Source organism: Cebus imitator, unplaced genomic scaffold (genome assembly GCF_001604975.1).
Source record: "Cebus imitator isolate Cc_AM_T3 unplaced genomic scaffold, Cebus_imitator-1.0 Scaffold165, whole genome shotgun sequence".
NCBI classification, from domain to species: domain Eukaryota; kingdom Metazoa; phylum Chordata; class Mammalia; order Primates; family Cebidae; genus Cebus; species Cebus imitator.
In genome coordinates this window covers 2,581,791-2,598,312 of record NW_016107480.1, presented here as the reverse complement: position 1 = coordinate 2,598,312, position 16,522 = coordinate 2,581,791, and the positions used below count along the sequence as shown (strand labels likewise).

The following is a 16,522-nucleotide window of genomic DNA, read 5'->3' as shown; positions in this document are numbered from 1 at the left end:
GGTTATTTGGGGTCATGAAGGAGAAGCCTTGGTTTTGATCAGTTTTTAGAACTGTATAGCAGCTTGTCTGTGGGTCAGAGAAATTTCGTTTTCTCCATTCTTTTTCCATCCTTTTTTCCCTTGGGTGCGATGTGGCTTAGCATCTGGAAGCTGGTAAGAGGCTCTGAGCATTAATAGAGTGTGTGCAGATCCAGACTCTGTTTTCACAATACTGGGCTCTTAAGCTCACCCTCACGGAATGTCACGTTCAGTAAAGGCACGTTATCATCTCTTCATAAATAAAAGGAAGAGAAATAATGACAATATAGCGATACATAGAACTCCGGGATACTAATTCGCAAAATTCACACTGCATTTATTTTATCCAGTTGCACAATGTGACTCCCCACAGTTACACCTCTAATGTAACTTCCTTTTTAAACTTTTTGTTTGATTATGTTGTCTGTCCTTACCAAAATAATTTGTAGGTATCAGGCATTGTTATTATTAAGCAAATGGTAAAAAAATTAAAGAAAACCACTTGCCCTAATCCTTCCTAATTTTAAAAACAATTATTACATAGCAGAACTTTGAAAACAAAAATAAAAACCGTGTAGTACATAGCTAGCAGTGGCTTTGTTGCCCCTCGCTATCTGCTGGGTTTTGAGGATGGTGTACAGTCTTTGAGTCTTAGCACTATACTGCTAATTTTCCTAAAATAGCAGTGTGAGAATAGTTATCTTGTCACATGTTAAAGAAACATTTTAAATTTTAGAAATAACTCAGACTTCTTCATGCATTGGTAACATTTATATCAAGAATGTATCTAGAAATACTAAAATCATTGGAAAGTAAAATTCGGCAAGACTTGCATTAATCCCCATTTGCTCTGTTTTATCAAACAGTTTAGCTTCAGGGTATTCAAAGGGGCAGGGAGGTTGTCGATGGGGAAACAGTATTAATTCTTGCAGTCTCAGGTATTTGGGTATAAAACCTGTGTCTTCAGCTGGGCGCAGTGGTTCATACCTGTAATCTCAGCACTTTGGGAGGCCGAGGCAGGTGGATCACCTGAGGTCAGGAGTTGAAGACCATCCTGACCAACATGGTAAAACCCCATCTCTACTAAAAATACAAAAATTAGCAGGTGTGGTGGTGTGAGCCTGTAGTCCTAGCTACTTGGGGGGCTGAGACAGGAGAATTGCTTGAATGTGGGAGGTGGAGGTGGCAGAGAGCTGAGATCACGCCACTACACTCCAACCTGGACAACAGAGCAAGAAAAGAAAAAGAAAAAAAAGAACCCTAGTGCCTAATATATGTATACATGGACAGCAAGTCAGTTGTCTGGCTACATTCTGGTCTTCAATTGATCATTTACTTTTTTAAAGGTAAGGGTTAACCATGCTATATAGCTGTTGATTTTTTGCCTTTCCTAATATTTTTCTACTCAATAAAAGATACTAAATGCTGTAATTTCCCTGTCCTCTATGTAACTTGTCATTGGAGAAAGGAGCAATCTTTATGAGAATGCAAACATACTAAAAATAAATTCATGCCTAGAATATAAATTGACTCCAAGCAAAATCCCTGGGAAACAAGTTTCAAATTCAGAAATTTTTACAATTATTGTCCTAAAGTACCATTTATAGTTATAAAAGTAATCATTCCATCCAGCACAAAAATTTACATTTGACTTAGTAATCTGGTGAGCAGTATTAACACCAAATGTCAATATTCAGAATCTTTGCAAGTAATTCAATAAACATTACAGACTTACAGTGTGCCTGGTTACCTGGTTAAGTATAGTAATTGTTTATTTCTTCCCACTAGTTTGAAAGCTCTGTTGCGTCCGGTGGCCTCATCCAACTTGCTTTCCGTCTCACTAGTATGATGCCTGTGCAGTGGGCAGACGGTAAAGGTGTCGAATGAATATGTCATTCAATTAATCACCTAAGTTTTAGAGCCCAGCAAACGGATTTTAGATGTAAAGGATGAGAATTGAGGCAGAAACTGGTTCAGAGGCTCTCATGAGGAATAGAAACAGCAGTTGAATGTCTACTCACAGAGGAATGACCAAGTAGTGCCGAGGTGACCTAAGTCTCCTGGTGCTCAGGGGTCCCGTGATTTAACTGTGGAAGGCGGGAGTGGCGATTGCAGGGGGAAGGAGGGGCAAAGCAAGTGGAAGCTCAGCAATAGATTGAAGTGTTGTGTCATGAATTTAAAGCCTGGAGGGAAAAGGTGACCTGAATGGAAAGTTTAAAGAACTGGAAGTTTCAGTGAAGTTGACCCTGAAATGTTGTGGAGTTAAAGGGGTGCACAGCATTTTTTTTTTTTTTTTTTTTTTTTGCCATTGCCATATGCAAGACACTTTAATGAAGTGTTACTGAAGGAGGGAATGCTCTCCAGATGACCAAGACATGGTTTCCTTCTTCACCGTGGAGTTAACTCACCATGAAAGTGGTAAGGAGATCTCTGGAAGCACATAGTTAGCAAGGTTCTTTCTGTTTGGGAGGAGCCAGCAGGGAAGACGTGATCTTTGAATTCAGCTCTTTGGAATGCATTTAATACATGGAGACGGTGGTGGCGGTATTCCAGGCAAAGCGAGTAGCGTTAGCAAGATGTGGAGTCAGAAAAATGCAGCGCCTCTCAGGAACAGGATATTGCCTTTGGTGTCAGCAGGAAAAGTGGGAGAAGCTTTGGTGCACTACTTGAAACTTGATTCTCTGAGCATAAGGGCGTCCTAAAGAGGAAAGAGTCATTAGTTGACCATGCATTATAAAACTCACTCTGATATCAGTAAAAGGGCATTAAGCAAAGGTTCTAAACCCTGGCTTCACATTCTCATCACCTGGAGAAATTTTTAAAATTCCAACTCCTGGGCTGCACCCTGTGTCAATTAGAATATCCAACACTGGGACTCAGACCTCAGTATTATTTAAATCCCCAGGTAATTCCAGTTTGTACCCAGGGTTGCAAACCAATGCTTTAGAGCAAGGGTTAGCAAACTCTAAAAAGGGACCACATAGTAAATCTTTTCAGCTTTATAGGTCGCACATTTTCTACTGCAACCATTCAACTCTGCCATCATAGCAGAAGAGCAGCCACAGACAATGTTAATAAAGGAATGAGCGTGCCTATGTTCCAATAAAACTTTATACATGTAAATTTGAATTACATGTAATTTTTACATGCCACAAATATTCGTGGGCTTTTGATTTTTTTTCATTCGTTTTTAAATGTACAAACAAATTACAAACTATACAAAAGGCAGCCAGCAGTATTTGGCCGACAGGTCATATTTTGCCAGCCATTGATTTAGAGGGTGAAGATTGGACCCAAATAGTTAAGGAAAGAAAACAATACCATAATAATCCAGATAAGACGTAAAATGAACTCTCTGTTGTGGTCAGTTAGAAGGGCAGAGTGAAGGTTGGTGATATTGAATTGAACTTAGAGCAACTCCTGTTCTTGTGGGCTACTTTTGGGTACCCAGAAGTTGTCATGCAAAGGACGTTTGAATGAACCATTGTGTGGTGTGTGGAGTAATTAGTGCCCTTTGACTTTGTCTTTTTACTTTGCAGGGATTTGACCTATGTTGTAAGGCAGTTTCTGGCCTAACTGCTAGTAAAGGCTAATCATTTTGGCAACACTTATTACTACTAAAGGGTTAAGTCTCTTGCTTTCCTGTGTGCCAGCCTTGCCTTTGTTACCAAATAGTGACCTTTTCCTTGCAAACAAATGTTCTCTTTAGAAAATAAAGCGAGCTTGATAGGAGAAGGTATGGCTACCTACATTTTGTTTTATCACTGAATTAACACAGAATTTTCTATTTGCCTTTTCTTCAGCATTTGTTGCCTAGTTAAAGACCTGCCAGGATAAATGGTGCCTGCTCCTCTCCCACTCCCACCCCCTGCCCCCTGTGAAAATGAGAGCCTGATGGTTGTAACTTCCTTCCTCTAAGGTTATTTTAGAAACTGTAAAGCTGAAGAAAATAAAAAGTATTTCCCACTGATACCTACTGTGATTTAAAATTGGCTGTACATTTCCACATTTGCTTGGTTATTTTACTTGAATATCATTACAGCTGGGTGAACAAATTCACTTAGGTGTTTTCTAACTTCCACTATTAAAAAAGTCTGATGTTTTGGCGTCCTCTAAGAAATGCTTACACTGTGCCCTCACCAGTTGGAGATGTGAGAAATTAACCTAATAACTTTCCTTGAATCTGCTGTAAATGGATGGAGAGAAGGAATTCAAAACAACAGTCAAAAGCATTGATGGGCATCTTAGTTATTTTGCAGATGTAACTAGAGAGTAAGGGGTGGAAAAAATACATGGAATAGAGCCACAGCCATCTTTTTCTTTGCTTTCCCTGCCGTCCTCAGTAATTTCTCTTAAAAGAATAAGGAAGTCTCACGTGTGCCTTATGAAGGAAACGCAGATGAGATTTTGAAGAGTTTCCCTGTGTATTTTGGGGTATTTTAACACTAATCATATTACATATCATTGATGTTATAATCGATTTCTAAAATTTGAGGTTCATGGTTTAAATTCCAGGGACCTTTTTTCCCTTCTTCTCATTGATCGTGAATGAGTATTATCATGTTAAGGACACCATCAAAATATGTATAATATAAAAGTGAGATTGTGATTGTGTGCTAATATTGTCAAGTGGTTTTAATTGAGCTTCTGAGGCTTTACACATTGATAACACAATAAAGAGCCCAGTGTATTAAGTTAGCTTTCCATTTGTTTTTCAGAAGCACTTACCAAGTAGGGAACTAAATATACAGCAGCAGGTTGTTCCGTAGCCGCAGCCTCAGTGTACCCCAGAGGAATTCTTGCAGAGTCCATTTTTTAAAATATTTATTTATTTATTTATTATTTTTTATTGCATTTTAGGTTTTGGGGTACATGTGAAGAACATGCAAGATTTTTGCATAGGTACACACACATGGCAGCATGATTTGCTGCCTTCCTCCCCTTCACCTATATCTGGCATTTCTCCCCACATTATCTCTCCCCATAGAGTCCATTCTTTCATGGAAAGGAAAAGGTCAAGAAATAAGGCAAAGCTGCAGGCATAATACAGAGATTAAGAATGAAAACGACTGATAGAGCTCAGAACAAGAGTTCAGAACACAGAATGGCACTAGCTGAACGACAGTGGGGAACCGATCCAGAAGCATAAAGGCTCACACTCGGCGGAGGCCTGTGGGATTGTCTTGACTCGTGCTTCTTATCTTTGGCCACAGGTTGGAAATACCCAAGAGCTTTTAAATAATACACTTTTGTCGAGGCCCCGGAAGACCAATTAAGTCAGAGTTCCTGGGGATTAGGATTGGAGCTTCGGTACATTTTGAAGATTTGCTAATAGTTCTAACCTGCAACAAGGATTGAGAAGCAGTGGTCTAATCTAGCAGCTTCATTTGACGTAGGAAGTACAGAGCAGATACCTGGCCCAAGACCAAACAGCTGTTGTTTGCTAGGATTTTAACCTCAGTCCTCTTATCTGCTTGCCTCCCGCACTACGCTCTCCCTGTATGATCCCATCCTGTCCTGCTTTAAATTACACCAATGTGCTCATGACTCCCAAGTCAGCTAACTTCTTACTCTCTCCAAATGTCTTGCAGCCTCCTCAAATTCCCTGTATTCAAAACAGAATTATCCTTTTCTCCCCCACTCTCCAAAACCAGTCTCAGACTAGATTCTTCTCTCAGTGAAAGGTACTTGTGTTTGGTAATCTGGGCCAGTGGCCTGTGAGTCCTCTTCTGCAGTTCCCTCTCCACACTCCCATCTAATCAGTTACCAAGAGCTGGCCTTCCTGCCTCTCAGCTGTTAATCAGATCTGTGCCGACTTCTCCCCTTGCCCCAGGCTTAATTTAAGGTGTTACTTTTTCTGAGTGGTTTCGCAACTGCCTCTCATACTGTCTTCGGCTTCTTGCCTTTCTCCCATGTGGGCTTTATCTTTAGCACCGTTTGGAAGCTCTTTCTAAAGCACAAATTTGATCATTTGTCCCTGTGTTTTTTGCATTATGTGTTCTAATCATGTAGCCATTCCTTCAGCCCCACTAAGTCCTCCCTTTTCTCTCAGTGTCCATGTACCTATATTCAGCCTACTTCCTTATAGTCTATAAAAGTGTAATCTGTGGACTCAGTTCTTTTATTCTTGTATTTATCAAACACCGAACTCTCCCATCACCAAACGCTGTCACATTGCCGACTGAATTGGGCCCAGCATTGACCACACACCCTCATTTTGGAACCCACCCCTGCAGGAAGTTCCCAAGGTGAACATCACACCTGCCTTAGCATCAGTCCACACCTTCACTAAACTCGCAGTGTTTACTGGCCGCTTCATTTCCTATCCCTGACTTCCGCGTCCCTTACTGCGTCTTGGTAAGCGCGTGTCCTCCGCGTGGCTTCCCCAGTTCCTGACTAGTTCTTCACCAAGGACTCCGTGACTCTCAGCCATTCGTTGTTTTCATCTTGCACCTCTTGGCCGTTTCAGCCCTTTTGCCTTATGATGTAGCTTTTTAACTCCCGCTCAGTGTCTGTTTCCGTCACAGAGTAACTCACCAATCCTGGAGCCCTAGCATTTATTACCTGGAATTGGACTCCAGTCTCTTGGAATTTTTTTCAGGTGTAAGTCTCTTAGCCTCCACCAGACCACCATTGCTTTTTCCCTCGGGCACTCCTGCGTAACTCTATTCAGAACCTGATTGTCTAGTTCCTGAGTTGTCTTGGCTCCTTAACTTTTCCTCCTACCTTTCTGCTGCCTTGCCAGTTGACAGGCTAACTACTTAGAATCTCTACCGGAAGGGGAGCAGGAAAAATGCAGCTTCCTGAAACTCAGACCTGCTCATTTGGCTTCTTACCATAAAGTATGATGAAGGCTTGCAGAACATTTAAATTTTATTGCAATATACCTTAAACATATCAAACCCCTTGAAAACGTATAAGCTTTATTGTTTTCCAGAATCCTGAAATGTAGAAATGAAGTCCATAGTCTTATAGCTGTTCCTTATAAAAACGCCGTTTTGTTTGGGAAAACTTTAATCAACAACTAGAGAATGGGCACAGAAGGCACTGCATTGCCTTGGGGAACCAAAAGAAGTGAAGTTCGTGGATATTGCTGAAATCCGATTGGTCGTGTAACCCCGCATTCACAACACAAGCTGTTAGTACATGGACAGCCGCTCTCAGAACGGAGCTCTTTTGCATATCTTTGATAAAAATTGAAATGATTACGTTGTCTGGAAACCTGAACTGTTAAAAATACTCCCTTGGGGTCTTTAGTTTTGTTTGGTTTTGTCTAAAAGGGAGTTTAAACATGAATATAAGAAAACAAGGTCATCAGTGCTTTCTGTCCTTGGAGAATAGAATATGAAAGTAATTTATGAAGTGCCTGTAGGAGGAAGATTACAGAGGTTCAGCCTCTCGGGAATCTAGAAGTTTTACCAAACTTGCACACTGCCTCATTTTTTAAACCCACGGCAGCCCACATGGAATGCAGGACGCAGCATGTAATTACTTTAAATATCCTCTCATCTCTGCAGCCTGTACCTTGGGATTAATGATGCAGGTAGCCTGAAGTTACCTTGTACACTTTGGGGGAAATGTTTGCCGTACTCACTGTGCTCTGGCCACCCTTGTTACAAGTCCATCACACAACTTGTTTAACATGTTTACTTTTTAAACACTTGGAGAACTAACAGGTGGTTGCATGACTGAGATGTTTGTTTTAACAGGCTAAAAACTGGGAGGTAATTTAGACATACACTATGATGCAATAGGAAAATACTTAATTATTCCATTTTTGGCTCAGCTTTTCGTTTCAGTTAAAACTGCTGATAGCAAGGCTCGACTGGTTTTGTAGAGGAGTTCTCTTAGCATTGCCTGCACAGGAGAAACTGGCTCACTAGCAATAATGGCCGTGTTTTAGTTACTCACATATGAAACCTACTTGGCTCTAGTGCTAGAACTTAGTAAAGATTTTCTTCTGTCATCAGCAGTTACAGTGTGAATACAGACAGCTCTGAAAGCGCCATATCTATTTCAGCATGCTCTAGAAAGCCACTTGGAATATTTTTTGCCTGTATGTAGAAGCAGTGAGCAAATATCCCGAAAACAAGAGAGCTACTTGTTATTAAGCCTTGTTACGTTCATCCCAGGGTTTCATTATGTAGGTTATGATTGGCTCTTGGAACTGTCCATTGAGCAAACAGGAGGAGCCAGGAATTTTGCAGGATAGTTAGTTGTTCATTTGGTCTGGAGCTAAGGGACTACTGCCAGAAGTAGACATGGTCAGGGATAGCGATTCTAGATCAGGGGTGATTATCTTTGTCTATAAAGGGCCAGGGAGTAAATACTTTAGGATTTGTGGGCCATTTGGCCTCTGTTACAACTATTCAGCTCTGCTGTTATAGCGTGAAAGCAATCATAAATAATATCATAAGCAAATGGATATGGCTATATTTCTTTGAAACGTTATTTTATAAACACAAGCCACTGGGCACAGTGGCTCACACCTGTAATCCTAGCACTTTAGGAGGCTGAGGCGGGCAGATCACAAGATCAGGAGTTAGAGACCAGCCTGACCAACATGGTGAAACCATGTCTCTACTAAAAATACAAAAATTAGCCAGGTGTGGTGGTACACACCTGTAATCTCAGCTACAGCCTGGGCGACAGAGCTAGACTCCATCTCAAAAANAAAAAAAAAAAAAAAGAAAAATCAGGCAGTGGGTTGGATTGGCTGTGAGTCCACAGTTTGCCATCCCCTGTTCTGGATTCCAGAAGATACTCCACTGGGTTGTATGAGTGACCTCAGAGGAAGAATAGCAGTGGTTTTCACTTAACTGGGTGGATACCTATAACCTTCAATATGCGTAGCCAAGACTTCACTGTATTTGTATATAATAAATTTGTTTTCAGAAAAGGCTTTATTTCTTTACTAGTTCTTTGGGGGCTAATATGAATAGTGTTATTTAGTTATACTTCATTTATTTCCTAGAATTGAGGTACTTACGATAAAAAGAGCTATCAAAGTAAAATCAAAACCTACGTTAAGTCACACAAAACAACTAATGAATATTCCTTATCTACCTGCCAATGCAAGCTGGTAGCTCAGCCATTTCTGATATGCCTTAGTTCTTGAGGCACCTCCTAAGTTTCATACTGATATGCTACCTATTTTATTTTATCTAGCATTATTTCCTTTCTTTTTTTTTTTCCATTCTGAAAATATTTTCTCCAGTGTTTTATGTCAAGTCTCCTAACAAAGGAAGTTTTAGTATCCATCAATAAGAAGTATACTTCTGATTCAAGTATAAGGCAAGAACTCTTTTGCCAAATAAGTGGGCGTATGGGAAGAAGAGAAAAAATTATAAGCTAATGAAATTTTGATGGGCAAATGATCTGTTCAAAGCAGATTCCAAAGCTCACAGAGCTAATGTTTCATTAGCCACGGGAAGTGTTTCCAGTCATCTTACTGATGTATCTTTGCTGTCCAGGGGAAGGGAGTGTTAAATTACTTTAGAGTTTGGTGGTCAGAAGCACTGCTCAGAGGTGGAGAGAGGAGACTGGAATTTCTGCTGAGCTGCGGGCGAGATGACTTTTCAGTGGGTGTCAAGGCCAAGTGATTTGAAGGACTGCCACTGGAATTGTGACTTCAGAGACAGCTCTGAAATAGGGAAATAGGGAAACTGATCTACAAGAGAACTATGAGTATGTACAAATGATTCTATTTAAAAGGTCCTAGTTAATATCAGGCCCAACTGCTTAACTAAGGAGATGCAGAAGATTCTGTGGAGCTAGGCAGGGGTCTGTGTCATTGGGGAGGTGTGATTGATGTGTCCCTGAGGACACTGAAGGAAGTAAAGAACTTCCCTAGAACAGGATACCAGTCAAGGATTCATTCACAAGTAAAGACAGAAGCACAGCCTCCTGGCAGTTGGAATGACATCAGAGTAGAAACAGAAGCAAGACGGGTGGTGTTGAGGACAGACAGACCACCTGCATGACAGAATTTCAAGATGTGGTCTTGGGCTAACCTGCGATGGACAAGAAATTAATTCTGTAATTGCCAGCTGGGAAATTGTTCAGTATCTGTTCTAAAAACGTTGGTGACCTCTGTAAATTTAGAAATGTTGTAACCCTTAAATGGAAGACAGAAATTCTTAAGAATTACCAACTTAATCTGAGATCCCTTCTCTTGTTCACTCTTGCTGAGGGGGCAAATTGGTGCAGTATTGTGGGGAGGAGGCAATTTGAGTTTATCTGTTAGAGTAATAAATGTGTGTACTGTCTGATCCTGAAACTGGACTTCCATAATTTATTATTTTTAAATACACTCAGGCTGGCAGAGATGTTTGTGCAAAGATTATGATTATATTTTTAAAAGTTGAAGTGAATTACAAAAACAGAAAGGAACACAGATGAGAAATAGAAAAAAAGAAGTTTGCAAAAATGCTGTCAACAACAAATATTTATTAAACACCTGCATTTAGGGTCATTTGTCAGGTAACCAATGCATGGGACTGAAGGATAGTTCTTGTCCTCGAGGAGTCTATGGTCCATTTGAGGATATAAGACTTATTCATGTATGAAAGAATTAATTAAAATGCAAAGGAATTTAAAAAAGAAAATTCAGATTTTGGATCTGAAAAACTTTGAAAAACTCCCTCTAGGGAATTGCTGATCTGTAGGTACAACCAAGGAAGTTTGGCCAGGACAAATTGTGTAGTGGAAAAAGGAAATTTCAGAAAATGTGTAGTCCCATGACTACAGATTTCACATCTGCGGATTCAACAAACAGAGCATCAAAAATATTCAGAAAAAATGAAAAACAACAGCCAAGCGTAGTGTCTCGCACCCGTAATCCCAGCTGGAAGGCTGAGGCAAAAGGATCCCTTGAGCCCAGGAGCTCGAGGCTGCAGTGAGCGATGATTGTGCCGCTGTACTGCAGCCTGGGTGACGGGGTAACTATAAATAATAATAATAATACAATAATTTAAAATAATACACATAAAAATACAGTGTAACAGCTATTTATATCGTATTTACATTTCATTAGCAATCTAGAGATGCCATAAAGCCTATGGGAGGATGTGTGTAGGTTATATGCAAATTCTGCACTATTTGACATAAGAGACTTGCGTATCAGTGTATTTTGGTATCTATGGGGAGTACTGAGGGACAACTGTATATAGAATGACCTCTTCTCTTTGAAAGTAGTGGTAATCGTGTGTGTGTGTGTGTGTGTGTGTGTGTGTGCGCGCGCGCACACGCGCACGCATAGACAATTTGGAACCATACACAAATTACTCATGGTGGTTATGGGGCAGGGTTCACATTGGATGAGGAAGAAAGCCACTTATATATTAACTAGTTGGCTGTAATAAGAGAACCTAACAATTCTTGCTTGTCACAGACACACTAAGGAGCGGGATGGAGAGGGTCTCATGTAATGCCTGGATTAAGCTCAAGAAGAACACGTCATTAGAAGTGAAAAGACCCTTCTCTCTCTCTCTCTCTCTCTCTCTCTCTCTCTTTCTTTTCTTTTCTTTTCTTTTTCTTCTTTTTCTTTTTCTTTTTTTCTTTTTCTCTTTCCTTCTTTCTTTCTTTCTTTCTCTTTTCTTTCTTTCTTTCTTTTTCTTTCTCTCTCTCTCTCTTCTTTTCCTTTTCGTTTCTTTTCTTTCTTTCTTTCTTTCCTTTATGTTGAGATGGAGTCTCCCTCTGTCACCTGGGCTGGAGCGCAGTGGTGCAATCTTGGCTCACTGCAACCTCTCTCTCCCAGGTTCAAGCGATTCTCCTGCCTCAGTTTCCTGAGTAGCTGGGATTACAGGCATCCACCACCACACCCAGCTAATTTTTTTTTTGTATTTGTAATAGAGATGAGGTTTCTCCATGTTGGCCAGGCTGGTCTCGAACTCCTGTCCTCAAGTCATCCACCAACCTCGACCTCCCAAAGTGCTGGAATTAAAAGCATGAGCCACCGCACCCACCCAAAAGAGCCTTCTCTTTCATAACTAACCTATGAGGCTTATGTGTGATCGTTACAGATAAGAAGAGTTATATGCCTGTCTGACTGATACTCTCATTTATTCATTAACTTAGCCGCTATTTATTGAGTGCCTACTGTGTGTAAAACACCATGCAAGGTACCTAGGCTATGTAGCAGTGACACAGTAAAGGTATCCTCACAGCTGCAGGCTCAAGCAGAGAGACCCAAGCTGTAACCAGGAAGCCTGAAGGAGGTGTATCATTTAAATGAACGCATGTCTGTGCCCAATTCTGAGTAACAGCAGTTGGTATTACATTGTAACTGGAAGTGCCCTTTGTATTAAATTTTCTTTATTTTTCGGTTTTGTTTTCATTTTAGTCTTGGTTGTGTATTTTCAAATAGAGTTTTTGATGATGATTAGTGTTTTAGTTATGAAATCTTCTAGGAAGAGGTCACCTGGCTGCTCTGTGACAATGACCCACGTAACCATAAAGTGACTTTGGTTTCTAATTGCATCACTGTGTCTCCTCAGCCTCCACAAAGAAAGAATCTGTAAAAAGCAATCTTTATATATGTAGATAGAGATATATACACACATGTATATTTTTTGTCTGCTGCCAACTCAATTGTTTGTGTGTTTTTTGTTTTTTTTTCCACAGAAAAAGCAAAGGACAAAAGATCTTTCTCGGGTGTTTCATTCTTACAGTCCATATGATCACAAGGTAAGAGAAGAATATTAATAGCATATTAGATATTAAAGTCTGCGAATTTACAATTTTCACCAACATATGGTGATTCTGAATACACTTACCATTTATATTTCAGTTTTAATTTTTTAGCCCTTTATCCTTTTTAAAGAAAACAAACATGTTATATGTCTGAACTAAAATAATTCTATTTTATTCACATTGAAATCTAGTTACATATTGGCACTGAAATGTCAAAGACAGTGAAAAGACACATTTTGGGGTGTATTTTGTTTGGCTGGCTTCTGTTTTTTCTTTCCCAACACTGTACTGGAGGAACTTGACTTTCGGATTGGTAAAGATGATTGAACTGCTGACTGCAAAACTCGATTCTTCATTGCTCCTGATAGGAAGTTATTTTTCTAAATAAAAGACCTAACAAAAATTAGTACATAGCATTAGATATGAAGTACCTGCTGCCTGGAGCTTTGCTATGCAGAAAATGACCAAATAACATAATGACCCCCATGTACCCATCCCGCAGTTGCATAGATTCATAATCAGTCTTGTTTCATTTATACCCTACATTCTCCATCCCTCATAGTTGAAGAATTCCTAGACATCTTTTCACTTGTAAGTATTTTACAATATATTTGTAAAAGATAAGGACTCTTTTAAAAAGATAAAAATATAGTCATTTTTATGAAAATGCTTAACACCACATCTTCATGGGGGAATAGATTACAAGGTTTCTGAGACTTGTGCAAAACTTCTAAACCATGTAAGATTCCGATAAATCTGTTAATTCGAGGTGATTTCAGAAGCAAACAAAAAATTTGCACAGTTGAAATGCTAATATAAACTTAAATCTTTATCTATGAATTTACAGGGAGACATGTGGTAGGGATTTTTTAACTAGCCAAAATAAGTAGTGTGAAAACTACTTTCCTCAGTTGCAAATACAGAGATGTCTGGATTCAGGAGGGAAAAATTGTGCCAGTTCATAGAAGTTGAAAGAATTTGAAACACGAGCTTCTAGTGTTTCTATAGTGACCAATTGACTTAAGCACCAAAAACTTGTAAAAGAGATGTTTTATGCTTCATGTGACCATGGTGATATGTAATACTAAAAATTACATCATTCCAAGTTAAATTTTTCAACCTAAATCAATCACACTGCAGAATGCTGCAATGTTGAAAGAGATTGAGAGAGCCAATAGTGTCTGACAATGCAGACAGAAGGAGCAGGCTGATCAGTTATACAACAGCAAAAGGAATGAGATTGGCCAGATTTCTGAAGGTAACGTTGCATTTTTTTAGACGAAGCCGTTTAATGAACCTAAGTGCAGCAGTGGTTGAGTTAACGTTTAACAGCAGCAACTTTTAAAAAAAAAAGGCGATGGCAAATCAGAGGTTTTCCCTGGCTTGTCTAAGTTCTGCCCACTTCTAACATTTTTAAATTCACAGTTAAGGGAAATTCCATTCTTCTTTTATTAGAACCCTTAATGGAACCTAGCCATTTGCAGCTTCTCTTGGCTTCCTCTTCATATCCTTTGTGGCATACTATCAAAGTCACCTCAGATTATTTTGGCTTCCCTTCATTCCTCTACAAATTAGTCATCAGGCAGTGAGGAATTGAATCTAAATGCTAGATGGAGTTCCTTTTGATCTTTGCTTTAAGAGTGGTAATAAATTATTGTAAATAGCTAGACTGCTTGATGAGTGCCTTTTGAAGCTCCTAAGTTTTGGCCTGTTGGCATTCTGTTTTATTCTAGATGCACAGTAGTAAAGGAAAATGGAACAGTTTTATTCCAAGTGCTCCCAGCCCCCTTAGTAGCCTCTACCTACTTTACTTTTCTAAGTTCCATCCAGGCAAATCTGAGCATGTTACTTTTAACTTTGTCTCTTGTTGATTGGAATATCCACAGAGACTAGAACCATAGGGATAAAGGAACATACACCATTTTCTCAATCTGAGAATGTCACTATTTTTCCGCCATAAATGAATAGAGGGTTGTGATTAAAGTTATTTTGTCATTTTAATTACCGACTTGTATTCAAACAAATTGGTTTTCTAGACAGATAGATTTTAGTGTAAAATATTTTACAAGACGTGGTTAAAGTTGATTTAGACATCTCATGCTCAGTGAGATTTCCGGAGTGATCTTTATGAAAACATATACATATATTGTCAGTGAAAGCGTTTATGAAATACATCAGTTGTCTAGGATTTGCCTTAATGCAGGCTGATGCATTGGCTTGTGGCAGTAATCCCAGCACTCTGGGAGTCTGAAGCAGGGGGATAGCTTGAGACCAGAAGTTTGAGACCAGCCTGAGCAACATTGTGAAACTCTGTCTCTATTTTAAAAAATTAAAAATTAGCCAGGCATGGTGTTGCTCACCTGTAGTCCTGGCTACGGCAGGCGGGTTTAGGCGGGAGGATCACTTGAGCCTGGGATTTCGACTTACAGTGAGCTTCACTCCAGCCTCGGCAACAGAGCAAGACCCCATCTCTAAAAGAACGATTTTTTTTTTTAAATAATTTCAAAGAGGAGAGTGGAAAACGTACAATAAAATAAAATTGGCCATGTGTTGGTGATTATCAAAACTGAATGATGTTTGGACGGGTCATTATTTTATTCTTTTTTCTGTATGATTGAAATTGTCTGTAATAAAAAGATGCAAAAAGTAAAATAAATTATGGTCTGCTCCTGGGAGTGAATGCTGTAATAATTTGCCTCCCTAGCTATACTCATTTTAATGTTCATTTTCTCCTTGACGTAAGTTTATGCCAAAAAAAAAAAAAAAAACCGTCAGCATTTTAGTGGTTCATCATGCTGAGTAAACTCAGAAATGCAACTCCTATTCTAAAGTTGGCATAATTTCCTGGGGTTTCATCCCAAATTATAGTGGGTCACTTAAATGATAGCCTTACCTACCAGAAACTGTTAAAACAGTCGTAATTACGAAGAGTAGTTAGTGCGCCCATTTTGTTCTCAGTGAGTCAGTTGTATTTGCTCTTTTTCCTTCCCCCAACCAAGATTGCTCCTGCCTGACCCCAGACACAGGAAAGTCACCAGGTTAAACAAACGTGTTGTTTGAGTGAGCCTAGGTGCATGTCTTAATCATACCCCAAAGCCATTGTTTAAGTTGGTCAGTTGGTTTTCTCTTAAATGCTGTTGCGAAAAGCAAATAAAGCTCAGAGCAAAATACGTACCCAGAATAAGGCTTAAAAAATACTTTATTTCTTGCACTAAGAAATGTTGCTTGAGACTGGACGAATTTCTTATTCGATTACTGTCTCTGGTTCCATGTCCATTTCTTAAATTGTTTTCAGGAATTCTTATAACAAATAAAGACTCATACAAAAGGGCTTGGCAAAAGTTAATTCCCATTTATCTGTCCTTCTAAAAGAGAACATTGTTAAAGGTAATCCAGAGTAGCAGATAACCTGGTTATACTTTATACATTATGTTATTTCCTTTGTCATTTTAATAAACAGGTAATAAGCATAACTTATATTCTAGTTTCTGAAAACACACCACATACTAAGCACTAAGGAAGGTTAGAGGTCCAGAGAGCTTTCAGGTCACAAAAAGCCAACCTGGAGTTGATTTTTTTTTTCTTTTGGTAAATCACACAGGTAACTTAGAGTAGGCTAGAATTAGAACGCTTTTATTAAAACCATGCAAATTAGCATGTGCTGTGTGTTCTTAGCCTGAAGAAGACATTTCTCTGCATATAACAAAGTCTGTCTCTTTCTCTCTTTTTTGTTAGATTTTATTAGAATTGTGTGTGGGGGGGAAATCTAAGTTTATTAGCTAAACACACATGTTTATAATCTGCTAATATG

The 16,522-nt window shown here is 39.2% G+C and overlaps 1 protein-coding gene across 6 annotated transcripts in view; it reads left to right on the top strand.

Moving 5' to 3' along the window:
• Nucleotides 1-16,522, top strand: part of CDKAL1 (CDK5 regulatory subunit associated protein 1 like 1) — a 717,953-nt gene that overhangs the window by 580,430 nt on the left and 121,001 nt on the right. For all 6 annotated transcript variants that reach the window (XM_017544096.2, XM_017544095.2, XM_037744111.1 and 3 more), the window contains one exon: nucleotides 12,643-12,705. In XM_017544096.2, coding sequence (XP_017399585.1) covers nucleotides 12,643-12,705 — 63 coding nt within the window. The remainder of the gene's footprint in view (nucleotides 1-12,642; nucleotides 12,706-16,522) is intronic.